Below are 26,607 nucleotides of genomic sequence, written 5' to 3'. Positions count from 1 at the left end.
TCAATAAAGCAAGATTCTCCCTAACCAAGAGAATTTAAACCAAGGTTCCAACTTATGAGAATGACTGGGTGGGTGTATGGTGGGGTGGCTAATGGGAAAAGTTAAAATTGGAATGGGTGAACCACAGTTGTGTTTTAACTTTCTCTAAATACTCATATTAGTCAAGTAATACTTTATGTTACTTTGCCCCTTTCTAGGGTTTAGTTTCTTCATCTGTAAAATGTAAACGATACACTTCAAGATCCTGTCACACCTTATAATTTATAATCTTATCATCATTTAGTACAAGAATGATAGAAAAGAATGAGACACTAGGAAACACAATGTGCAAAATGGAACTGCACAACACTCTGAAATTTGAAACAGAATTCTTTCTTGAATTATTTTATTTGAAAAGTACATAAAGTTGTACATAAAACTAGAACTATTTAAAAATTTCAAAAGCTTCATTTAAAATGCTTAAACCAGAAACTTTAACGCAAAATGACACTGTCATTTCCCGTGTTTTGTTCAATGTGATGTGTACCAAAATCTTTTTCCAGTGGCAAATGGGTAATTGTCTCATGGAAATTTTGTTCACAGTTAGAATCATTTACTAACCAATTATGGTTCTTTTCACTCTTATATTGTCAAAACTAATTCACTTGAAGTTGACTATAACAATATGAACACAGATAAATACAAAGAATTTTAATTTCACATGACTGATTACACTTTAAACTCATCCTTACCCTAGCACAATGTTTCTCATGGAAGTGTTTAGCCAAAACAAAACAAAAAAACAATAAAAAAGTGATTTGAGAGAAATGGCCCAGACTCAACCAATAGTTACTGGTGTTAATTATTGTAAAGATAATCCAACAAATTATTAGAGACAACATTTTAAGTATAAACAAAAGCATACATTTATTGATAATTCTTCCAAGTTCACACAGTATAAACCTATGTTGTTATTATTGCTGTAATAAACTCTATTGTGAAATGTTGGCTTATTGGAGCTTTTTTTCTTTTAGATTTAAAACTTGCCCAAAACATTTTATTACAGTACTAAACAGAAGGAATGTATGAATACAATGGAGGTATATGTACATTTCTATAAGACATAGGAAAAAAAGTTAAAATTGTGCCAACTCATACATGCTACAAGTTATTCCTTGACTAACACTAAAAAATCAACTACCATACAATTTCGGCCTTTTAGTCACACTGCATTATAGCTTTTAAAAATGTGGTCTGAAAAGAAAACCACTCATCTCACAAAAGATACTTTAAATTTCCACCCATGCAAACACAAAAGAAATCTAGAACCTTTTAAAGTTACTTGTGAAAGGAGACGCCACCCATATTGAAACCCATCTATTGGCAGACAGATTTCTCTCAAATATGATAAATTTCTTTTAAATGAATGGTTTTCTCCACTTGCAAATTCTAAGTTTACAAGATTCAATTTTTTTTTTTGGTGAGGAAATTGGGTTTAAGTGACTTGCCCAGGATTACACAGCTACTGTTAGTTTGGATTTGAACTCAGGGCCTCCTAACCCCAGGGCCAGTGCTCTATCCACTGTACCACCTAGCTGCCCCTAAGATTCAATTACAAATTACAAAACTGATTTAAATTATGGAGTAGAGCTATAGCAAAAGACAGACAATAGGATGACCATGGTCAATAGGCATGACCCTATTGTCTGCTCTTGTTAAAAAAAAAAGCCTTAAAAAGAACATACAAATGAAAAATTTCTTTAAAATTTTGAATGCTGGTTCCTGGCTAATTCCCCCAGGGTTAGGTCTAGTGTTTTATTTAAGCTGGGAAAAAAAAACCTCTCCAGGAAGGGATGATCAACCTTATATATTATCCAAACATTATACCTAAAGGTGATTTCTAGTGTTCAGATAGCTCTTTAGTAGAAGACAAAGATCAAATCTTGAAGTTACTGTTTCATAATAAATTTCCTACACTAATTTTATTATTAGTCCTAAACTTCTAGCAGTCAAAAGAAATATGAACACAGGGAACATAAGAAAATAGCACTGGGTATTAGAAATATAACAAAAAACTAATTCCTTCAATATATTTAAACAATATTAAGGACACATAGAAAAAAGGCAGTATTAAAAGCAAAGTAGAAAGGTATCACAGTGATATACTTTTTTAAAAAACAGTACCTTCACTCCCTCCCACCCCCCAAGCACCTTTTATGTGATAGTTCATGGGCACAAAATACTTGATAAATGAGTTTACTGTAAAGGCACAGATGAAAATTTCTCTTAGCTCTAACAGAGTATGGTAAAAACCATACATATAAAAAAATTAAAGTTAAACATTATAACCATTTAGTTATACACAGGATACAGTACTTAATTCTAGGTTCAGAACAACATTTATTTATATGTAGTATTTACAACCAAACCACTCAATTTATCAAGAACGAAGTTCTTATGAAAATCTATGGGAAAAAAAAGTGTTGGAGTTAACAAAAAGCAGATCTTATTTGCTAAAGAACTGAAGTCCTAGCACAGTCATTAAAATCTTAAGAAAAAGAGCAGCAGAGACACTTTTTCTAATAAAATTAGTTTTCTTGTTTCTAACATACTAGTGTTAAAAATTTTTTTTTCTTAAGTTTGCTAAAAATGATTAATTTTCACAAAACTAAGTAGGAAAATTTCCCAAACCTCAACTTCTCTACTAGTATCACACAAAGCTACTTCTGCAAGACAGTAACATACAAGCTATAAAGTATTAATTTACAATATTAGTGGAGGAAAAGATTCATCTTTTCAAAAGTAAACTTTCTGGAGGTTTTTTAAAAAAGTCTCTACCAGGAATTTGATTCAAGAAGGAAAATATGGGTGCACATATTTCTGGGGGAAAAATGTGCCAGAAAAAAACAAACTCTTATGTAGGTCTGATAGGCTTATTCTATAATTGTATTACAAAACAAATCACATTAGTAATTATTTTATTCACATAAACATAGCCTGAATGAAGCAGGCAGCCAAATGAAAAGGGTGCAGGTACAACCCCATCTAATCAGTCTGGGCTAGCTACTTCAAATATTAAAACCACATATGGCAACAAACCATGTTCCTTAACACACTGCATCCCCTAATTTGCAGTCCTGATCGTTGTGGGTAAAATGTTCGTTGCTGGCCAAACGAGGTAGACTAGATAATAGTGTGGATGGCTTTTCATAAAAACCAATGCCATATATCTGACTTCTTTAAAAAGAACAGTGCACTAGTAGAGTCTGCCAGCTGCTCCTTTATTGCTAAATATAGCCAGAAAGCAAAAACACAATTAACTACTCTCTTGTAGTATTTCCATGTGTTAAAACATTTAAAGAAATCATTTCACCAAATTAATTAGATGACAGAGCTCAGCTAGCTCACCTAGTCATTGCTGGTATTCTTTCAGTAAGATGTTCAAGACACACCCTTCACTTAAACTGATTCCAAAAACAGTAATTTTACAATTTCAAATTAGTTATTTTTGACATTCTCTTCAAATTTTTGTAGGGCTTATATAGCTTGTTACAGAAAATGGCTGAGAAAACAGAAACAGCAAATCTTGTTTTTCTTGGTATACATATAGAATAGTAGACATTAAATATCAGTGAAATCAGTTGTTTCTAAAGGAACCTAAGAAAATACTCTTTCATTTGGATATTTAATTCTACCCCCTCCTCTACCATAAGATTTTATCTGATCTCTTTGTGATAACAATAGTTAGTATTTATGTAATACTTTAAAATTCACAAAGCACTCTACATATGTAGCATTTGTTCCTCACAACAACTCTGTGAAACAGATGAGGAAATAAGCTAAAAAAAAGTTGCATGACTTGTCGTTTTTAAGTGTCTGATGTAGGATTCAAACTTTTGTCAATTAAATAATGTTTCCTGAAGATTATCTTTTTATTAGTCCAGTTTAAATTATTCTATTTCTTCAAAAGCAATTTCTAGGTTGGCAGCTTTTTCCTATTATCAGAGAAGAAAAAAGTCTGAAGAAACAAAGTTTGAGATGCTTTATACTATTGACCCATCTTTGCTTTGCGCTGGTATCATCACAGGAATAGCTCCCATTCTACTTAGATTAGATGCTGCCACTTTAGTCGGTTGGAAACTCGGGCTCTGTGGAGTACGATCAAAGTCTTCACCTGGTACTTGGTTATACTGAGCTTTGGAATAGCCTTCTATGTTGGAAGGAGACATCGATCCCAGAGATGAATGATTGCTACCAACGTAGCTTCTGGCTGTAGATGTACGGCTCTTTGGAGGAGGAACATCCTCTCTAGAAATGAAAGCCCAGGTATAAACATTTTAAAATTAAGCTTATAATTATGAAAACTTCAATCTATGTTTTAAGACGTATTATAATAGCGTGTACCATATGGGGGGAAAAAAGTAGGAAATGCACGAATTATATTTCTATTTACAAACTTATGCTCTAATCTGCTTCAGAAATTAAATTATGCATTTAATTAGTTGAGGAAGCAAAGAGTAAATGCACAACTAAGATCTTGTGTCTAAGGATGTTTGAACTTTGTAAGTCATACACTCAAACCAGCAAACCATGCTCAAAAAGAGGTTTTAATCTGATAAAATTAAAAGATCTTAGTTAAATAAGTTGCTATGCAAATACAGTATAAATGCAATAACATACTAACTCTACTGAACCCTAGATCAGGAACACCTTTTCAGGTCATACAAAAATGATATCACTATACATTCAGTGCTTCCGAGAAAGAATTATACACCTATACTAATTCACTAACCTCCCTGTCTACACACAATTACAAAAATTAATTGTAGAAGACATGTTTTTGAAAGCTTACTGGCAGTGTAGTATGGTGAAAAAAGCACTAGATTTGGAGCCAGAAGACATAAGTTCAAATTCTGACTGCCACTTGCTCAATGTGAGGTAGGCCTCACTTAAACAAAGAAAGAAACAGCAGAAGAAAGGACAAATTCTCACCTGGGGGATAACTAGACCTAATGACTAGTAAAAACTCTTTTAGCTATATGATGCTGTGATCATATATCAGAACTGTTTTGAAATAACAGACTGAAATGGTAAATCCTATTTATGGTATATTTTGCTACCATTTAGGAATGTACAGGGATAGGTCAAAGTCAGTCAGTACTAGCATGAGAAAATAGTATGCAATCCTCAGGGAAGAAGATCAGAAGACCTGTGTTCAAATATTTTCTTTTAGGGGCAGTTAGGTGGCTGTATGTCCCTGAGCAAGTCACTTAACCCCAACTGCCTCACCCAAAAAATAAAGTTAGAAGGAAAAAAAATATTTTCTTTTACTAAATAGCTATGTGTGACCTTAGCCTATTCACTCACCCACTCTAATCTATAGTTTTCTGGAGCAGTAAAATGAGGGTATTAGGTTAGATAATCCTTTAAGCTCTAATTCTAAATTCTCTGATGCTAATTTGAAGCAAAGACCCTCAGTGATCAAATTTTTACTAATATTTAGCTAAAGTAAATGAATTATTGATTAAAACGTTGGCATTCACTATTTAAGATTTTAGCATTGTAGAGGCAGCTAGGTGGCACAGTGAATAGGAGCACCGGCCCTGGAGTCAGGAGGACCTGAGTTCAAATCTGAACTCAGACGCATAACACTCACTAGCTGTGTGACCGTGGGCAAGTCACTTAACCCCAACTGCCTCACCAAAAAAACAAAACCAAGATTTCAGCATTGTAGTTAATTGCACCTCTTATGGAAGCTTTTTTAATAGAATTCTTTATTTGAGGAAAGCTTGTTTCCAAAGGTTACCTGATATCATGATGAACTTCTTTTTCATATTTTTCCTCCTTGTGTTTTTTACAGCAGCAAAAGATTAGAAGACCCAACAGCAACAGGGCACACAAAGTTCCTATGACAGCTCCAGCAATTGTACCAGCAGTGTTTGAAGCTACAATAATTAAGAACACCTTTTACAAAGACTTTGGACTGAAATGACTACAAATAGCAATTTAACTTCCCTTCCTATCCAAGAGGTTAACTGGCATAATTTCTCTATACACATATTTTTCCATTTAAAATAATTAATTGCATAATTCTAATAGTGGAGCACAAGTTAATTTGGTGCCCTCCCCACCAAAAAAAAATCAGCATAATGAATGATAAGAACAATGTATTAATAAAATATTCTCTTTAAGCTGGGAAGGTAAAATGCCATCTGATAAAACTCTCTGATCTCTAACACACATGAAACCAAAAAATAATCTTTTTTCCTACCCTCTTCATACCACCCCAAAATCTGCCCCATTAACAAATCAAATTGATTAAGGGGCACACCAAGAAATGCTTTAAAATCAAAGGTGGAGGTGAGACTTTCTTTCTCCCACCCCCATAAATATAAAGAATATACTTACGAGGAACAACATTCACCCTCAAAAGGCATTGATCAACACCAACTCTGTTTTTAACTGTACAGCTGTATGTGCCAGAGTACTCTGTAGTGGCATTTCGTATAGAAATAACAGATGGGTCGAGATCTATGGGTAGAAAAACAGATTATTTCCTTAACTATTTTTGAAATATATCTTTATTACTTGGAAAAGGAGGCTGTATATCCAGCTGCAGAAAAGTTTAAAAAAGAGAGATCTTTAAGGTAAACAAAATACAGAAGAACCCCAGGATAAGTACACTCTATCTAGACAAAAAGTGTTGGGAAAACTGTAAAGCAGTCTGGCAGAAACATTACCAAATAACACACTACATTAACAACAGAAACTACCAACTAACACCCTACATTAGAATAAGCTCCAAATAGTCATGACCTAAATATAAAAGGCCATCTAATTTTTTTAAAAATTAGCGGAGAATGGAAAGAAAACTTTCACATCTATGAACAGTAGAGAATTCTTGATTTAAAGGGGCATAAAAAAATCATGAAAGATAAAAAAGACAAGTTTTATTACAAAAGTTGAAAAGTTTGTGCACAAGCAAAATCAATACACTCAGTAGGAAGGAGATCATTAAGTGGGGAAAAAGTATTTGTAACAGATTTTTCTGATAAGAAGTAACAATATCATAAATGTGAAGCTGTAGGCAAAAGAAACTAAAGTCCAAGGAAGTTAAATTGCTCGCCAAAAGCCACAGGTGGCGAGGGAGACACTTTCTGCTGTGCCACTCTACCTTCTCATCTGATATTCAAAATACAGTTATTCCTTTCACATCGCAACTTTCCCCATCATGGTTTCACTATATTGTGAGTCAGTATATGAAAATAAATGGGGATTTGGAGGAAGGTGTGCCAAAGCTGCAGATGACACAGAAAACGTTTAGAAATGCATAAAATACATGTACAGTATTATATAATATCAACATATTTTATCATGTAATACCATAATAATTCAGACTTCTCTGGTATGAAGAAAAGGCCAATAAAGGAAATTGATACAAATATTTAAGAATAAGGAACAATTTCCCCAAGATAAATGGTCAAAGGATACAAAATGTCATTTTTCCAATGAGAAATACAAGCTATCAACAATCATACTGAGGTTGATTGCTTATCTCCCACGTCACTAGTTCAGCAAAACCTTAAGAAAGGGGGCCCACTAGTAAAGAAACTACTGATATAGGGTAACCTTTAAGTCCAAAAAGACCAAAGACAGGTGTAGATTGCAAGGCCTTGTCCAAGCAGGAGACTTCCTTGAGAAAGTCCCAAGGTGGTCTGAAAGCCCTGGTGCAGGGACCTTGCAATCGCAGCAAACACTTACAAGTGAGGAGTTGTAGTTCTCAAAACAGGATCTCTGAGGTGAAGAACTGTAACATAACAAGAGCTCTGTCTTAAGGAACCAGTGAGGGGTCTCAAGATGCAATGGCCTAACCTCACAGATCCAGGGAGGTAACTCCAGGAGGGGTCAACAGAAGAACCCAAGAAACCAGTGCAAAATATCACCCAACCAAAAACCAAAATTTTCAGTCAGTCTGTCTCTCTCTTTTCATCTATCTACCTCCCAAAAGGAGGAACTAACTCCATAACATCTTCTAACAGTGATTCAAAGGAGGAAAAAAAAAAAACAAAAAAGACTTTCCACTAAATGCATTACTATCAGACTACATGAATTACTACAAGAAAAACAAAAGATTAAAAATGAAATAAAATAAAGAACTAAAACAGGAGTAAAGTAAAAATTTCATCAAGATGAAAAAAGGTAGGGGCAGCTCTCTTCTGTCTCTATATTACCTCACCTGGAGATTTAATTTGCTCTCATGTATTTAATAATCATCTCTGTGCTGATGATTTTCAAATCTACCTACCCTCCTCTAATCTCTCTGCAGACTTCCAAAAATTTTTCGTTCATCTTGAACTGGATTGTCCAGTAGACATAAAATTTTAAACTCAATATATGAAAAATTTATCTCATTTTCTTTCCCCTAAACATGCTCCCTTCCTAACCTTATTAGTACAGTTGAATTCAATGCCATCCTCCCAATCCCCCAGGCCTGCAATTCAGGTTCAAGGCATCTTGATCTTTGCAGTATCTTTCAAATATGTATTCTTCTCTGATACTGCCACCCCCTGGTGCAGGTCCTCATGCCTGGATTCAATAGTTTGCTAATGGGTCTGCCTGCCTCAAGTCTCCCTACTACAATGAATGCTTGTTGAGTGACTGACCATTAAATATCCCAAGGAGCATGAACAGATAGTTCTCATAAGAAGAATGACAAACTATTAGCAAGGCTGGGAATGATGGTCCATGCCTGTGAGCCCTACTATCACGAAGGCTGAGGCTAGTACATCAAGTCTTGGGGATCTCTTGATCTCAAGAGTCTGAGGTATAGTAGACTAAGCCAATTAGGTGTCCACACTAAGTCCAGCAAACAACGATAAGCTGCTACGAATGGGGCTGGGTTGGGGTGGGGGAGAGGGGCTCATGAGGCTAGAGAGAGACAAATGGTTAGAAACAACATATCCAGACTTCCATGGTGAAAAGTAATGGTGATTGAGCCCATGGCTGGTCACTGCCCTTCCATGATAAATGAGATAGGGATGAGATAGGGAGATCTACTCTTGGAAAAAAAACAACACAAAAATAAATTAACAACCATATAAAAAACTGCTATATCACTAATAATAGTAAGACTGAAAACCAAAATAAATCTCATATTTTATCTCATACCTATTAAATTGTCAAAGATGACCATAGTCAATGGTGGAAAGAAGAGAAGCACACTAATATGCTGTTGGTGAAGTTGCGGACTGATCCAACCATTTTGAAAACAATTTGGATTAAATTTAAAAAAAAAAAGAGGAACAAAAGTGGCCATACACTCACTGTCTAAGAGACTATGAGTGTTAGGTATATATCATCAAAGAGGTGGAGAAGTAGGATAAAGTGCTGGGCCTGGAATTAGGATGACTGGAGTTCAAATCTAGCCTCAGACATTTGCTAGCTGGGCAAGTCATTTGACCTCTGTCAGCCTCAGTTTCCTCATCTATAAAATGAGATAATTATAGCACCTACTCCCCAGGGTTATGAGGATAAAAATGAGATAATAAAGCACTTTGTAAACTTTAAAAGTGCTTGCTAGATGTTGCTGTTATTATTATGGTTGTTGTTTTGACAGAAAGATCCCATATGTATCAAAATATGTATACTAAAACCTTTTATGGTAGCAAAGAATTAGAAATAAAGTAGATGTTCATTGATTGGGGAATGGTTAAACAAATGGTGGGTTGCTGTTCAGTTGTTTTCAGCGGTGTTCAACCCCAATCGGAGTTTTCTTGGCAGAGAGACCAGAGTCCTTTGCCATTTCCTTCTCCAGCTCATTTTACAAATGAGAAAACTGAGGCAAACAGTGTTAAGTGACTTGGCCAGGGTCACACAGCTAGTAAATGTCTGAGGCCAGATTTGAACTCAGGAAGATGAGTCTTCCTGACTCCAGGCCCAGCTCTCTATCCACTGTGCCACCTAGCTGCCCCAATAACAAATTGTGATACATGAATGTAATTCAGTATTACTAAGCCATAAGAAATGGTGAGTATGGAATTCAGAGAAACATGGGAGACTTACATGAAAGATACAAAGTGAAGTCAGCAGAACCAGGAAAATAATACACAATTACTTTAAGTCATGCAAATGCAAAGAAAAAAGAAAGTTTTACATTGTAGTAATATCCAAGCTTGACTTGATGATGGGAGAATGTATCTTTCTTCTTTGCACAGGCTAGAGAGTCTACTTTGCATAGGTTTATACTGTCACAGACCTGGACCATTCCTTCTCTCTTACCCCCTTTCTTTTTAACTCTTTGTTATATGGCAATGGCTGTGTGGGTAGGGAATTATTGAGGGATATAAAGAGAAGGAAAGGTGATATAAAAAGAAAAGACACCAATAACATTTTAAAAGAACAGTTTTCTTCCTGTTACCTTGCCTGTGAAAGAAGCATAAATCCTTTTGAGGTTTTTTTTCTCAAGTGCAGGAGGAGGGGGCTGGGTTCGGCCGCTTGCAGCCTGTGCTCAGTGTAAACACAAACACTCCCTCTTCTCTTCCTCTCTCCCTCCCTCCCTCCCTCCCTCCCTCTCTCTTTCTTCTCCTCTTCTCTCCTTCTCACCCTATTCTCCCTCTCTCCCCTGCAGCTCCAACTAAATGTGACTGCCCTTAACCAAGCAGCGCCTTATGGGACAAGGAACCGAAGTTGAAAGGGCCCTGCCACTGCCACCTAGCATGAGAATCTGGGCATGATGGCTCCTATGTCTGTTTCTATGTGTGTGTGTGAGTGAGTGTGTGTTCAAAGTCTCCCTAAATTTTGCAATTTTCCCCTTTGATCTAAGGAAGAACAGTTGAGTTTGCTAGCTTCTCAAATCCTTTACTTGACCTTTCTTTTCCTACTATCTATTGTCAAGTCAACAAGCATTTATGAAGTGCTCAATATTTTCAGACAATATAGTAAGAAGAGGGGATATAGAGAAAAGTATAAACAAGCCTTGCCCTCAAGGAGTTTTCCTATTCTTTGATTTCCTGTCAATAAAAGTCCACCAACTAAGAGTCTAAAACAACTATCACAATTTTTTCCACTATTTCCTCTTGCAAACTGGGTCCTAGTCCTTCAGTGTCCCCTCGGCCCTTGCCTTTTCCTGTAAGTTACACCATTAAGTCAGAAGTCACAGGCTCAAAGGTTCATAGACTTGGAGGCGAAAGGAATTGTAGAAGTCATCTACCCCAAATCTCCTTTTTTATAGATGAGGAAAGTGAGGCTCAGAGAGATTAATGAACTTTCCCATGGTCACAGAGCTAATAAATGCAAAATTCTAACCCAGGTCTTCTAACTCTAAATTCAGTTTATGACTAATAACTAATCCATGACTAATTACTAAATCTAACAGATATTTTATATCTGTTACATTAATTCTTCTTCACCCTTATAATGCTTTGGACACTAGTCCTTTTTAAAAAATATTTTATGTCATTAAATATTTCCCAATTACATGCAAAAATTTTTACCAATCTTTTTTTTAATTTTGAGTTATAAATTTCCTCCATCTCTAATGCCCCTAACACTTTTTTGAGAAGGCAAGTAATTTGATTTTGATTATACATGTGAAGTCATGCAAAACATTTTTAAATTAGCCATGTTGCAAAAGAAAACACAAACAAAATAAAACAATAAAAAAGAAAGTAAAAATGTATGTTTCAATTTGCATTCAGAGTTCATCATTTCTCTCTGCAGAGAGCAATTTTTCCTCATGGGTCCTTTGGAATTGTTCTTGGATCATTGCCTTGATCAGAGTAGCTAAGACTTTCACAGCTGAACATCCTTACAATATTGCTGTTACTGTGAGGGGCGGAGCCAAGATGGCAGAGTGAAAGCAGTGACTTGCTTGAGCTCTCCCCAAAACCTCTCCAAATACTCATATAAAATGGCTCTAAACAAATTCTGAAGCAGCAGAACCCACAAAAAGACAGAGTGAAACAAATTTCCAGCCCAAGACAACCTGGATGGTTGATCAGAAAGGTATATTCGCGCCGGGCTGGGAGCACAGCACAGCGTGGCGTGGGCACGCAGGCTACAGTGAACCTGGAGCAGGCCTTAGAGGACTGAATCTTGAGCAGCTGTGGAGGTTTCCAGACTCCTCAATCCACAAATGCCAAAGACAACTTAGAAGGTCAGTGGGAAAAGTCTGTTTCTGCAGTGTTGAGACAGGAAGGCAGGATCTCAGCACCATTCCCCAAGAGCGTGGGGGGGGGGGGGGGAGGGTGAGCAGCTGCTTCCTGAGCTTCCGGCCCATAGACAGAGGAATCCAGTGGCTGAATGGGCCATAGACAGAGGAATCCAGTGGCTGAACAGAGGGGGATTGCAGGGATCTCTTTGCCAGTGCTGAGGCAGGAATCTCTTGCTTTGCCTGTGCTTGGATCTGGGTCACAGTTCTGGGCTAGGGTGAGGAGGAGCACTGGCATGGTGGAACTTGTAGTGGCTGTAGAGGGGAACCCCTCCTCACAGTTACAGGACAGAAAGGAGTACTTGTGGTCACAGGCCAGGAAAGGAGTAAACACCTCGCCCCTTTATCATACCACCTTGGAAGAACTGAAAATTTACAGGTCCCTACAAGTAACTCTGAAATCAGCTGTACAAACCCCTGAAGCTTGGAACAGTACATTCTCCACATTGGAAGCAGACTCTTACCTTAATAAAGAGTTTAAAACTCAGGTAATTGGCTGGGATCATGAGCAAGCAGCACAAAAAGAGTCAGACTATATTATCTTACTTTGGTGAAAAAGATCAAAATATAAACCAGAAGAAGACAACAAAGTCAAAGCTCCTACATCCAAAGCCCCCAAGAAAAATATGAATCAGTCCCAGGCCTTGGAAGAGCTCAAAAGGGATTTTAAGAAGTAAGTAAGGGAAGTAGAGGAAAAACTGGGAAGAGAAACGAGAGTGATGCAAGAAAATCACAAAAAACAAGTCAACAGATTGCTAAAGGAGACCCAAAAAATACTGAAGAAAGTAACACCTTAAAAAATAGCCTAACCCAAATGGCAAAAGAGGTCCAAAAAGCCAATGAGGAGAAAAATGCCCTAAAAAGAAAAATTGGCCAAATGGAAAAGGAAGTCCAAAAGATTACTGAAGAAAATACTTCCTTAAAAATTAGAATAGAGCAATTGGAAGATAGTGACTTTATGAGAAATCAAGACACTGTAAAACAAATCCAAAAGAATGAAAAATTAGAAAACAATGTGAAATATCTCATTGGAAAAACAACTGACCTGGAAAATAGATCCAGGAGAGAGAATTTAAAAATTATTGGACTATCTGAAAGCCATGATCAAAAAAAGAGCCTAGACATCATCTTTCAAGAAATTATCAAGGAAAACTGCCCTGATAATTAGAACCAGAGGGCAAAATAGAAATTGAAAGAATCCACAGATCTCCTCCTGAAAGAGATCCCCAAAGGAAAACTCCTAGGAATATAGCCAAATTCCAGAGTTCCCAGGTCAAGGAGAAAATATTACAAGCTGCCAGAAGGAAACAATTCAAGTACTGTGGAAACACAATCAGGATAACACAAGATTTAGCAGCTTCTACATTAAAGGACCACAGGGCATGGAATATAATATTCCGAGGGCAAAGGAGATAGGATTACAACCAAGAATCACCTACCCAGCAAAACTGAGTATAATCCTTCAGGGGAAAAATGGTCATTCAGTGAAATAGAGGACTTTCAAGCATTCTGATGAAAAGACCAGAGCTGAATAGAAAATTTGACTTTCAAATACAGGACTCAAGTGGAACATGAAGAGGTAAACAGGAAAGAGAAATCATAAGAGACTTATTAAGATTGAACTGTTTACATTCCTGCATGGAAAGATGATATTTATAACTCATGAGACCTTTGTCAGTATTAGGGTAGTTGGAGGAAAAAAATTATGTATAGATAGATAGATAGATAGATAGATAGATAGATAGATAGATAGATAGAGGGCACAGGGTGAGTTGAAGATTAAGGGGTCATATCTGGAGAATAAAATTAAGGGATGAGAGAGGATTATACTGGAGAGAAAAGAGGAGAGGTAGAATGGGGTAAATTATCTCACAAAAAAAAACAGAAAAGAAAAGTCTCTTACAGTGGAGGGGAAACAGGGGAAGGTGAGAGGGAATGAGGAATCTTATTCTCATAGGATTTGGCTTAAGGAGGAATAACATACACATTCAATTGGGTATGGAAATCTGTCTTACCCTACAGGAAAATAGGGGAGAAGGGGACAAGAGAGCAGGGGGATGATAGAGAGGAGGGCAGATTGGGAAAGGGGTAATCAGAAGAAATACTTCTGAGGAGGACAGGGTCAAAAGAAAGAATAGAATAAATGGGAGGGCAGGATAGGATTAAGGGAAATAGAGTTAGTTTTTCACAGCATGTCTACTATGGAAGTGTTTTGCATAACTGCACACGTACAACCTATATTGAGTTGCTTGCCTTTTCAATGAGGGTGGGTGGGGAGGGAGGAAGAGAGAAAATTTGAAACCTAAAGTTTTAAAAACATATGTTTTAAAAAAATGTTTTCACATGCTACTGGGAAATAAGAAATACAGGAAATGGGGTACAGAAGTCTATCCTGCCCTACAGGAAAATAGAAGGGGAAGGGGATTAGAGAAGAGGGGAGAGATAGAAGAGAGGACAGACTAGGGGAAGGGATATTCAGAATGCATGCCATCTTGGGGTGGGAGGAGGGGGGAGATGGGGTGAAAATTTGGAACTCAAAAACTTGTGGAAGTTAATGTTGAAAACTAAAAATAAATAAATTTATATTTAAAAAAAGACAAAACAAAAAAACAAAAAGAAATAAAGAACTTATATAGAAAAAAATTAAATTTGATTCAACATCAAAAAAAATATTGCTGTTACTGTGTACAACGTTTTCCTGGTTTTGCTCACTTCAATTTGCATGAATTTGTATAAGTCTTCCCAGGTTTTTCTGAAGACATCCTGCTTGTTATTTCTTGTGCCACAATAGTATTCCACCACAATCATATACCACAACTTGTACAGCCATTGCCAAGTTGATGAGCATTCCCTCAATTTCCAGTTCTTTGCCACCACAAAAAGAGTGTGTGTGTGTGTGTGTGTATAGATTTTTATAAAAATACATATATACATTTTATGAAAATGTTATATATATATTTATAAAAATAGGTTCTTACCCAGGAACTATATGAACACAATTACAAAACACTTTTCACACAAATAAAATCAGATCTAAATAACTGGAAAAGCATCAGTTGTTTGTGGGGAGGCTGAGCTAATATAATAAAAAAGACAATTCTACCTAAGTTAATTTACTTATTCAGTGCCACACCAATCAAACTATCAAAAAATATTTTATAGAGCTAGAGAAAATAATAACAAAATTCATCTGAAGAACAAAGGTCCAGAATATCAAGGTATATTAATGAAAAGAAATGGTAGGGAAGGTGGCCTAGCCGTACCAGATATTAAATTGTATTACAAAGCATCAATCATCAAAATTACTTGATAATGGCTAAGAAATAGAGTGGTGAATTGGTGGAATAAGTTGGGTATGCAAGACAGTAGTCAATAACTATAGTAATTTACCATTTGATAAACCCAAAGACTCTAGCTTCTGGGATAAGAACTTACTATTTGACAAAAACTGCTGGGAAAACTGGAAAACAGTATGGCAGAAACTAGGCATGGACCAACATCTTACACCCTATACCAAAATAAAGTCAAAATGGGTACACAGTTTAGTTATAAAAGTTGATACTATAAGTAAATTGGGAGAGCAAGGAATAGTTTATCTGTTATATGTGTGGAGAATAGAAGAATTTATGACCAAATAAGACATAGAGAACATTATGAAATATAAAATGGATAATCTGATTATATTAAATCGAAAAGTTTTTGCACAAACAAAGCCAATGCAACCAAGATTAGGAGGGAAGCAGAAAACTGGGAAAGAATTTTTAGAACCAGTGATTCTGATAAAGGCCTCATTTTTGAAATATATAGAGAAATAAGTCAAATTTATATGAACACAAGTCATTCCACCATTGATAAATGGTCAAAGGATGTGAACAGGCAGTTTTCAAATGAAGAAATTAAAGCTATCTATAGTCATGAAAAAATGCTCTAAATCACTATTAATTAGAGAAACGAAAATCAAAACAACTCTGAGGTACCACATCACACCTATCAGATTGGCCAACATGACAAAACAGGAAAAGGATAAATGTTGGAGAAGATGTGGGAAAATTGGAACATTAATACATTGGTGGTGGAGTTGTGAAATGATCCAACCCTTTTGGAGAGTAATTTCGAAATATGCCCAAAGGGCTATAAAAATGTGACCCTTTGACCCAGCAACAGCCTTTCTAGGTCTGTATTCCAAAGAGATCATAAAAATGGGAAAAGGACCCACATGCACAAAAATATTTATAGCAGTTCTTTCTGTGGTGGCAAAGAATTGGAAATTGAGGGGATGCCCATTAATTGGGGAATGGCTGAACAAGTTGTGGTATATGAATGTAATGGAATACTACTGTGCTATAAGAAATGATGAGCAAGCAGACTTCAGAAAAACCTGGAAAGACTTTTATGCATAGTCTGATGCTGTGTGAAGTGAGCAGAACCAGGAGAACATTGTACACAGTAACAGCTACACTGTGTGATGACTGTGATAGACTTAGCTCTTCTCAGCAATTCAAGGATCTAAGACATCTCCAAAAGTCTCATAATGGAAAATGCTGGCCACATCCAGAGAAAGAACTATGGAGTTTGAATGCAGATTGAAGCATACCATTTGCTCTTTTTTTCCTTCGGTTTTGTTTTGTTTCTTCTTTCTTGTGGTTCCTCCTATTGGTTCTTCTTCTTCTTCTTCTTCTTCTTCTTCTTCTTTTTATTATTATTATTATTATTATTATTTTTGGCTAGTTAATGGGATTAAGTAACTTGCCCAGGGTCACACAGCTAGTAAGTGTTATATGTGAGGCTAGATTTGAACTCAGATCCTCCTGAATCCAGGGCTGGTGCTCTATCCACTGTGCCACCTAGCTGCTCCTCTAATTCTTCTTTACAACATGACTAACATGAAAATATGTTTAACAGGAATGTATATGTAGAGCCTGTATCAGATTGCATGCTGTCTTGCGGGGGGGGGGGGGGAGAAAATTTAAAACTGAAAAGCTTGTGGAAATGAATGTTGAAAAGTCTTTAAGAATAACAACAGCTGGGAGGGCATTTCCATTTGGTTGAATCTGGGTAGGGTGACTTTTCCTGGGTATTATTTTAGGATCAGAATTCAGGGACTATCTCTCTTTATGACCAAATATGAGTAATCAGCAAAAAATAATAAATCCAAGATTATCATCTCTTTTGACAGTGTAAAACTTGAATTGTCAATTTTCATACTATTTTAATAACTGTATACAAGCACAACGTATTCACAGTGAGCTTTTTGTAATATATCCCTAAAACAACTCTGTAATGTCAATGGTAGTTTTACTTTGTCTTCATTCCCATTTAAAAATTGAGGAAATTCAAGTTCAGTGAAAAAGATAAAATTAATGACTCACCTAAGATGACATGGCCAGGCTTTTAACTGAGAACTAGACTCAACTTCTAGATGCAAAATTTAATATTCTTTTCATTATAAATACACATCTGTTCCAAGACAATCTCAAAAGACTCATGATAAAAAATGTCATCCACCTCCAGAGAAAGAACTAATGTTGTTTGAATACAGACTGAAGCATACTATTTTTTCACTTTCTTTTTGTCTTCTTGTACAAAATGATTAATATGAAAATGTTTTACATGATTGTACATGTACAGCCTATATTAGACTGCTTACCTTGTTTGGGGAGGGGGGGAAGGGATAGAATTTGGAACTCAAAACTTAAAAAAAACAACTCACAATGAATGTTGATAAGTGATTTGTTATTTAGCTGCTAATAAGTAACTTGTTTGAACCAATTTCTCATTTCATAAATGGGGTTATGTAAGTGTCCTAAAAGAGCAAATTTATTTTTAGCCAAGCAAATGTTAAAATAGACGCAGTCTATACTCTAAAATATAAACACATAAATTATAGTACTAGCAATACCTGAAAACGACACAGGAGGAAATTTTTCTGTGGTGGGCAATTTTTGCCATTCATAGTATAAAGGAAGTGAACCTTCTCCTGATTCACATCTTATTTTAAAATCACTGCCAATCTCTGATGATCCATCAATGTAACATCTTGTTCCTGAAGGCTTAACTGCAAAAGAAATTGAATCATTTAATTAATTTGTTTTATTTAATACTCTCCTTTTACCTAAGAGTATACACACACACACATACATATAATTTATATTTTTTGAAGTAAGAAATAAATTAAAAATTTCAGGATGTTATCTACATCTATGTAGCTGTTTATTACTTATTCCAAAAAGTCTTCCTTAGCTTAATTCCATTTCTGCTATTCAGTGAAAGAAGAATAGAGCAGGAAATACTTTGGACCAGTGTCATTTAAGACTCTGGTGTCCTATAAAATTTCTCCCAAAGCTCCATGATGGTACTGAAGGCAAACAGAAGACAAACACAATAACAATTTTAGCTCCCCAAGTTGACTTGAAAGCTGATTCCCCCCATACCTCCCAAAAAGCATAAGTATGTCCTTTCATATTTTATTACTCTAAACTTCAACATCCATTTCATTGATTAGAGGAGAATTCAGGTGTCCTGGGATATCTGTCATAATGCTTAAAAAGAAATCCATAAAGTTGACTTCACCTGCCTCTTATAAAACAATGTTTTCTCCTTCTTACTTCCTCAGTTATCTTAAAAGAGTAATTATTAAAAATAGGGCTGTGGGTGACATAGTGTGGACACCCTCCCCCACCCCATCTCCAGTTCTGTTTCTTGCTTGCCATAACAATGCCATAATACCTCCATCTGCTTCTTACCTGGGATCGTCTCTAGGCTCCTGCAGCCCCTGCCTCTAACTGGTAAGTTCATGAACACATGATTTGGATGTTTGCCTATATTTGTATTCCCAGTGCCCATCTCATAGTAAAGTGCTTAAAAAATACTTATGATGTAATGGAAAATGCTATCCACATCCAGAGAAAGAATTATGGAATCTGAATGCAGATTGAAGCATACTATTTTTTTTTGTTTGTTTTTCTTTCTTGTGGTTTTCCCCTTTTGTTCTGATTCTTCTTTCACAACATGACCAATGTGGAAATATGTTTAATATGACTGTACATATAGCCTATGTCAGATTGCATGTCGTCTTGAGGAGAGGAGGGAGAAAATTTAGAACTCAAAATCTCAGAAAACTGAATGTTGAAAACTAAAAATTAATTAATCAAAGAAAAGATAAAATACTTATGATGACTTTTTTTCAGAAGGGAATATCCAAAATACCTCAAAATCTATCCTAGCCTATTCTGGGTGCTAACCTTTCCAAGTAAATGAAAAATCAGCTTCCAGATACATAAAAGAATAAAGGTAAAAGCCAATTAATGTCAAAGTAAACAATCAGATAGCCGAGTTTCTACATGATGGCAGACATGTAATTTTGTCAGAAAGTTTCCCCAAAACAAAGTATTACAAAAAAGTAATGTTCATGAAATTCTACATTAGAACCTTCTGCTAATGCACATCTTATTCATGCTTATTCACATTTCACTCCTCTAATACCCATCAATGTTAAATTTTGTCCCTGATGATTTAGTGAAAAAAAAGCAGAGGGCTTCCACATTTTCAGGTTAATTAGGACTGGTTCCACACATCACCACAAAAAGATAAAATGTGGTAGAAATACATAATTTTGCATCTCAAGTTCCATAATCTCTCAGAGACTATCTAGAATACTCCTGTATCTTCTAGGAAACTGAGGCCCATATAGAATAGGGAATTTTCCCCAAGGTCTCACAGCTAGTTAGAGGGAGAGACTAGACTAGAATCACAGTCTTCTATTGGTCTCTGCTCTTTCCATCACACCATTTAAAAAAAAATTTTTTTGGTGAGGCAATTGGGGTTAAGTGACTTGCCTACGGTCACACAGCTAGCATCAAGTGTTTGAGGCTGGATTTGAACTCAGGTCCTCCTGACTCCAGGGCTGGTGCTCTATCCACTGCACCACCTAGCTGCCCCTCTATCACACCATATGTATGTCCTTCTAGTCCTCACTGTGGAAGCTCATCTTTGTTGTTCTTCAATTGTATCCAACTTTTCATGACCTCACACTCTTCCATCCTTCACTGCATCCTGACATCTGTTCAGGTTCACGTTCACTGTTTGCACCATGCTATCTAACTACCTCATCCTCTGCCATCCCCTTTTCCTTCTGCCTTCAATCTTTCCCAATATCAGGGTCTTTTCCAATGGGTCCTGTCCTCTCATTATGTGACAAAAGTATTTAAGTTTCAAGTATCTGTCCCTCAGAGTAGTCTGAATTAATTTCTTTAAGTACTAAGTGACTTGATTTCCTTGCTGTCCAAGAGACTCTCAAAAGTCTTCTCCAGTACCACAATTTGAAAGCATCAATTCTGCAATGCTCAGCTTTCTTTATAGTCCAATTTTCACAGCCATATATTGCTAACGGAAAAACCACAGCTTTGACTATAGGGACCTTTGTTAGCAAAGTGATGTCTGTTTTTCAGTATACTGTCCAGATTTGCCATAGCTTTCCTTCCAAGTAGCAAGCATCTTTTAATTTCATGGCTGCAGTTACTCTCTACAGTGTCTTTGATCCCAAGAATATAAAATCTGACATTACTTCCATTTCTTCTTCCTCTTTTTGCCAGGAAGTGATGGAACCAATTGCCAAGGGCTTAGGTTTTTTGATGTCAAACTTCAAGCCAGCTTTTATACTCTCCTCTTTCACCCCCATCAAGAGGCTTTTCATTCTTCCTCACCTTCTGCCAGAATGGTATTGTCTGCATATCTGAGATTGTTGGTACTTTTCCCCGGCAACCTCAATTTGGGCTTTTGATTTGTTCAGCCCAGCATTTCACATAATGTACTCTGCACATAAGTTAAACAAGGCGACAACATACAGCCTCCTTTCCCAGTCTTAAATCAATCAGTTGTCCTATGTTAGTTCTAATTGTTACTTTCTGGCCCACAGACAAGTTCCTCAGGAGACAAATAAGATGATCTGGTACTCTCATCTCTGTGAGAACTTGCCACATCTGTTGTGTTCCGCACAGTCAAAAAAGCAGAAGTAGATGAACAGATGTTTTTACTGGAACTCCCTGGCTTTCCCCACAATGAAGCGAATGCTGGCAATTTGGTTTCTTATTCCTCTGCCTCTTCTAAAACCAGCCTGCTCTTCTGGTAATTCTCATACTGCTTAAGCCTAAGCTTGCTGGCCTGTGAAATGAGTGCCATCTTATTTCTTGCCAAAACATGTAAAGATCATACAAAAAGTTTATTTTTAATAAACTTTTACAAATGAAATATGTTTAAGGCAAAAAATCACTCATTTTTAAGATACCTTATGCACTCCATAAATCAGATGTCTTTATAATCCTCCCTATTTCCCTAAACAAAACCTCAAGTTTTCAGTCATTTTAATTTAAGCATCCTGGAAGTAGGGACTTGCACATTCTGACTGTCACACAAAAAGCATGGAAGCTTTAAAATGATTAAAATTACTATTAAAACTAGAGAGATTTTGACTTAGATCCCATGACAATATCTATCGCTACTTTAAAAGATCTAAAAAAAAACTTACCAAGCACAGAAAGCTGCATCTTTTTGTTTGCAACACCAGGAAGTTTTTTTACTTTGCATTGATATGTGCCCATATCTGATAATTGTAAATTTGTTATATTTATTGATGCATCACCTAATTTGGGATCACTGCTTGTAAAATAAACTCGTCCTTTTAGATCTTCGGAATATATATCATAAACGTTGCCTCCTGAATATAAAATTATCTAAAACGAAGGGGAAAATAACAACTGTTTCATTAAGTTGGCCAATATACCAGTTTTACAGTAAAAATGTACATATACCAGTAAAAAAACAAAAACAGAAACAAAAAACTACAGTAGCATGGAAAAGCTACTATTGTCTTTTCTGGAACACGCTAAAATGGGAACATCAAATTAAAAATGAATTAAAATCAATAAAAGTTATAGAATTAAAACGTATGAGTATAAAAATGATGGAATTATTTAGATCATAGGAAGGCAGATTTAGAGTTAGAAGAGACATTAGTATTCAAACTGCTCTAAACTTTATTTTAAAAGTCAGGGAACTGAGGGCCAGGCTGATAAAGTGACTTACCTAAAGTCACTCAACTAGGAAGGAAGAGGGCAAAGACTCAAATGAGTTTACAAATCCAGTGCTCTTTCTGCTATGATTCAAATGGGACATGAGGGAATCTACTTTTTCTTCAACAAAGAAACAAGAGTCCCAACCATCCCTTTTCAGGGTTTGTATTCAGTTTAATTCAATAAACATTTATTAAGTTCCTGCTTTGTTCCAGGCACCTTGGGATTAAGAAAGAGGCAAAAGATAATTCCTGCTCTCAAGGAGATTAAAATCTAATGAGGGAGACAACATGTAAACAAATACATACAAAGCAAGCTATAGGCAGGATATAAAAGAACTAATTAACAAAGGGAAGGCACTGGAATTAAGAGGGGTTGGGGAAAGTTTCCTGCAGCAGGTAGGATTTTACTCGGGATTTAAAGGAAGCCTGAGACAAGGTCAAACTTCCATGCAGGGTCAGCCAGAGATAATACCCACAGACAAGAGGTGGGGAGTGCCTTGTTCAGGGGTGGGGAACTTACAGCCTCAAGTCCATATGTAGCCCTCTAGGCCCTCAACTGCGGCCCTCTGGCTGAATCCAAACTTCACAGAACAAATCCCCTTAATAAAAGGATTTGTTCTGTAAAACTTGGACTCAGTCAAAAGGCCACAACCAAGGACCTAAAAGGCCACATGTGGCCTTGAGGCCACAAGTTCCCCACCCCTAGTTTATTCTTAGAAGAGCCAGGAAGCCAGCTGTCACTGGATCAAAGAGTAATGGGGAGTGAGGTATAAGAGGACTGGAAAGCTAAGAGCAGACCAGGTAATAAAGGACTTTGAATGCAAAATAGAGCATTTTGTATGGTGGCAGTAAGAAGCCACTGCAGTCTGAGTTGAGGGGTAACATGATTCAGATTTGTGTTTTGAGAAAATCACTTTAGATGGAGAATGTTTGGAGTGGGGAGAAACACAACAGTGCACTATTTGCAGTAATCCAGGACAATGGCGATGAGAGCAGTGGTGGTGTCCCGAGAAAAGAAGGGGGCATTTAAAGAGATGTTACAACGGTGAAATCAACAGGCCTTGACAACAGATTGGAAGTGCAGAGTGAGAGATAGAGTACTCAAGGAGGATTCCCACTGTGCAATCTGAGGGAGAGGAATGTGTGGGATATGACTCAATTTAAAAACACTTAGAGGTATATTAAGGTAGGAACAGAAAGTTTATTTTCAAATCTCGACATTCGGGTGTCCCTCCACCAGTAGGTTCTGATGAAGGGAGACAGAGTACAGAAGCAAAAAACCAGATTAAATAACCCTAACATGAAAATTCCCCCTCCCACCAACCGGCCACTACTTGGCTCACAATCTAAAACTCGAAAATCTACCCTAGGGACAAAAAACAAAGAAACAATATACATATCTATATTTAGCCCCTTAGTTTGCTAAAGTGGTGCCAAAGAAGCAATTAAAAATGTGCAGTCAAGCTAGATGCTGTGCTGTTGTGACAAAGTCACTGTGACTGGACTATAGCAACAGGTGTAGCAACAAGATACAGGGGAGGTTTCAGGGGTTTCAAACTTGGTAAACTTTAACTACTGATGTGGCACTGGGAGAAAACGGGAATTATAGAAATCTATACTTAATCCTATTCTGCCTCCTGAACTTATCTCCAAATTCAGGACTGTCTTATCCCAACCTTAATTACAATGAGAAGTCTTCATAGGAAAATCCCACTCAGGAGGATGGTGTTGCCCTCTACAGTAAGTAATAGGGAAAGCAGAATAGAGGAAGCGTTTGGGGGAAAAGACAATGAGTTCTATTTGGACTTAGTGAGTTTAACATGTCCACTGGCTTATCCAATTCCAGATATCTAAAAGGCAGTTGGAGATAGGAGATTGTAGATGGGCAGAGAGACTGGGGCAGGAAAGGAATCATCAGCATAAAGATAGTAATTAAACCAAGTGAAATTACTAGTACAGAGAGGAGAAACGAAGAAGCAGGATAAAACCTTGTGGGACACCTTCAGTTAGAGGGCGTGATTTTGAGAGGGAACCAACAAAGGAGAAGGAGTGGTCAGATAGGTAGGAGGGAAACCAAGAGACAGTAGCATCCAGAAAACCGAGAGAGAAGAGACTATTTAGGAGGAGAGAGTTTTGAACAATGTCAAAGGCTAGAGACAGGCCAAGAAGAATGAGGATTGAGAAAAGGTAACTGGATTTTGCAACTAAGACATTAGGAGGGAGCAGTTTCAATTTGTATTACTATATCAAACAGAAGCATGGGATATTCCAAAAGTCTTAGTGCAGTTTTAGGTTCTAATGGCTATTCAATTAAGCTCAATTTATTTATAACCATTTAATCAATATCAAAAAATTTAAATAATTCAGGCTTCTAAAAAATTTAATAATGAAAAAAATGTCATTCCAGTTTCATGGCCACACAGCAGGCATACAATAATAAATTAATAATCAAGTACTTTCTCTACTTTCCGTACTTTTTTTTTTGGTGAGGCAATCAGGGTTACGTGACTTGCCCAGGGCCACACAGCTATTAAGTACTTTTTTCATTCTTATTTAAAATTTTGATATGATAGCTCATAATCTCTTGTTAGACAAATTCTAAGTATCAGCTAGTGAAAATCAGTTTGATTAGCATGCCCTTAGACCCCCATATTTTAGCCTTTTGCTGGAATGGTACTGCTAGCCTTAAATTCTCTTACCTTGACTTTACTTGTCACACAGATAACAGGGTAGTCTCCCATTAGTATCATACAGGCTTTGTCTCAAATGATATATAAGATCAAGCCTTGAGGATCTCTGGCCTTTCAATTGGAATGTGGCCAATATCTCCCCCAAGGTGGTGTTCACTGAGGATATGTAGGCTACACAATGAGATGGTCCCTGCTAGCAGCTCTCTGCCTTTGTCCCTTGTAAGTAGCAATAAAATTTATGAAAGCAATCTCTGTGTAGGATACTCTTTCACCTGGACTCTCTTGCACTACACTAAGCAGACGTGGCTTTTTCAAAGATTCTAAAACACAGAAAGCAAAGCAACTTGAGAAAATACCAAACTGGAAATCAGCTATGTAAATTTAGTGAATCATTTCACTACTTATATTCCTACCATATTTTATTTGTTTTACAGGATTGCATTGGAGGCTTAACAAGAATGTCTCTAGAGGCAGCTAGAATGCTGGACCTGGAGTCAGGAAGATCTGAGTTCAAATAGGCTCAACTTATTATTAGCTGTGTGACCCAAGCAAGTGGCTTAATTGCTATTTGCCTCAGTTTCTTGACCTGTAAGATGGGCAAATTAATAGTACCTACCTCCCAGTCTTGTTGGGAGGATTAAACGAAGCACTTAGCACAGTAAGTGTGTAGTAAGTGCCATATAAATGTTAGTTACTAGCTACTGTTATTGCCTCCCTCTTCTGTAACAGATTCCCACATTACCCTCTGTATCTTATATTTTTGCTACAAGTAGCCAACTTATAAGTATTCCATCAAATTTTATACATTGAATTTGCACATGGTGCTCAACAAACAGACTATTTCACAAGTCAATTAAAATATTTTTAGACACAAATATGCTAAATAGTGGTTAAGTTCCTAGGATAATTCATAAATGGCTACATTTTAATGAGCTACTGGACATGTAGACCACTTCTAAGTTTTAATTATTGAAAGCAACAGTGGCCCAGTAGATACAGGGTTAGTCTTGGAAACACTTAATCTCTCAGTGCCTCAGGCAGCTACCTAATCTGAATTTTAGAGGAGCTGCCAAACTTATCAGTGGAAGGATTTTCCATGCTAAGAGTTTATTACTATGACTAAATCACGGATGAGTGCCCCCAAATTATGACATGCTATATGTACAGTAGATGTTCAGAAAGATTTCTGTTGATACATATTTATTAATACTCACCTCTTGGTCAACCCTTTGGTTATCAGCTGGTGATTTAATCCATTCAATGTGTAGTGGTTCTTGGTCTTCTGGCGCAATTGTAAATTTGCAAGGCAAATGAACTGTTTCCCCCTTGGCTTTTTCAAACATCCCTTCAGTAGTGGTTATAGTCACACTTCTGGTCATGTCTAAAAAATATAATTTTGTGTACAGATTAAGCATCTATTAATTGTGTACTTTGTTAAAATACTTGGTACATTATAGAATAGTATTCAATCTTTAATAGAAAATAAAAAAATCACCTTAAACTGTCAGAATTTTGCTGAAACAGTATTGAATGATAATCTTTACGGTCTACATGCGTATATTTTATACAATCAACTTTAAATTTTCTGGATTGCTATCCAAGTGGGATGACAATAATTCTATCAAAAAAGTCCTATCAAGGGCAGCTAGGTGGCGCCATGG

At 36.6% G+C, this 26,607-nt stretch overlaps 1 protein-coding gene across 1 annotated transcript; it reads right to left on the bottom strand.

Annotated features, from left to right (window-relative positions):
• Positions 1–880: 880 nt before the first annotated feature.
• On the bottom strand, positions 881–26,322 carry CXADR (CXADR cell adhesion molecule). The gene is made up of 6 exons (XM_020976258.2): positions 26,161–26,322; positions 21,711–21,915; positions 18,087–18,242; positions 6,388–6,510; positions 5,786–5,924; positions 881–4,287 (listed from the first exon to the last, which is right to left on the bottom strand). Exons 1-6 carry the CDS (start codon positions 26,287–26,289, stop codon positions 4,023–4,025), a joined length of 1,017 nt encoding a protein of 338 aa, XP_020831917.2. The 5' UTR covers positions 26,290–26,322; the 3' UTR covers positions 881–4,022.
• Positions 26,323–26,607: the final 285 nt, after the last annotated feature.

This window comes from Phascolarctos cinereus, unplaced genomic scaffold (assembly GCF_003287225.1).
Source record: "Phascolarctos cinereus isolate Bilbo 61053 unplaced genomic scaffold, phaCin_HiC Scaffold_726;HRSCAF=1367, whole genome shotgun sequence".
NCBI classification, from domain to species: Eukaryota; Metazoa; Chordata; class Mammalia; order Diprotodontia; family Phascolarctidae; genus Phascolarctos; species Phascolarctos cinereus.
The sequence above is the reverse complement of the archived record's forward strand: the minus strand, read 5'-3'. Positions and strand labels throughout refer to the sequence as shown.

What these genes read in the sequence shown, in the direction of transcription:
- CXADR (XM_020976258.2), bottom strand. Translation starts at nt 26,289, where the DNA reads ATGTTTGAAAAAGCCAAGGGGGAAACAGTTCATTTGCCTTGCAAATTT. An exon ending in TCCTCCTGTGTCGTTTTCAG is followed by an intron (nt 6,511 to 18,086) that starts GTATTGCTAGTA and finishes TTCTACCCATAG; the next exon opens with ATCTCGACCCATCTGTTATT. An exon ending in GAAGTTCATCATGATATCAG is followed by an intron (nt 4,288 to 5,785) that starts GTAACCTTTGGA and finishes TTTCATTTCTAG; the next exon opens with AGAGGATGTTCCTCCTCCAA.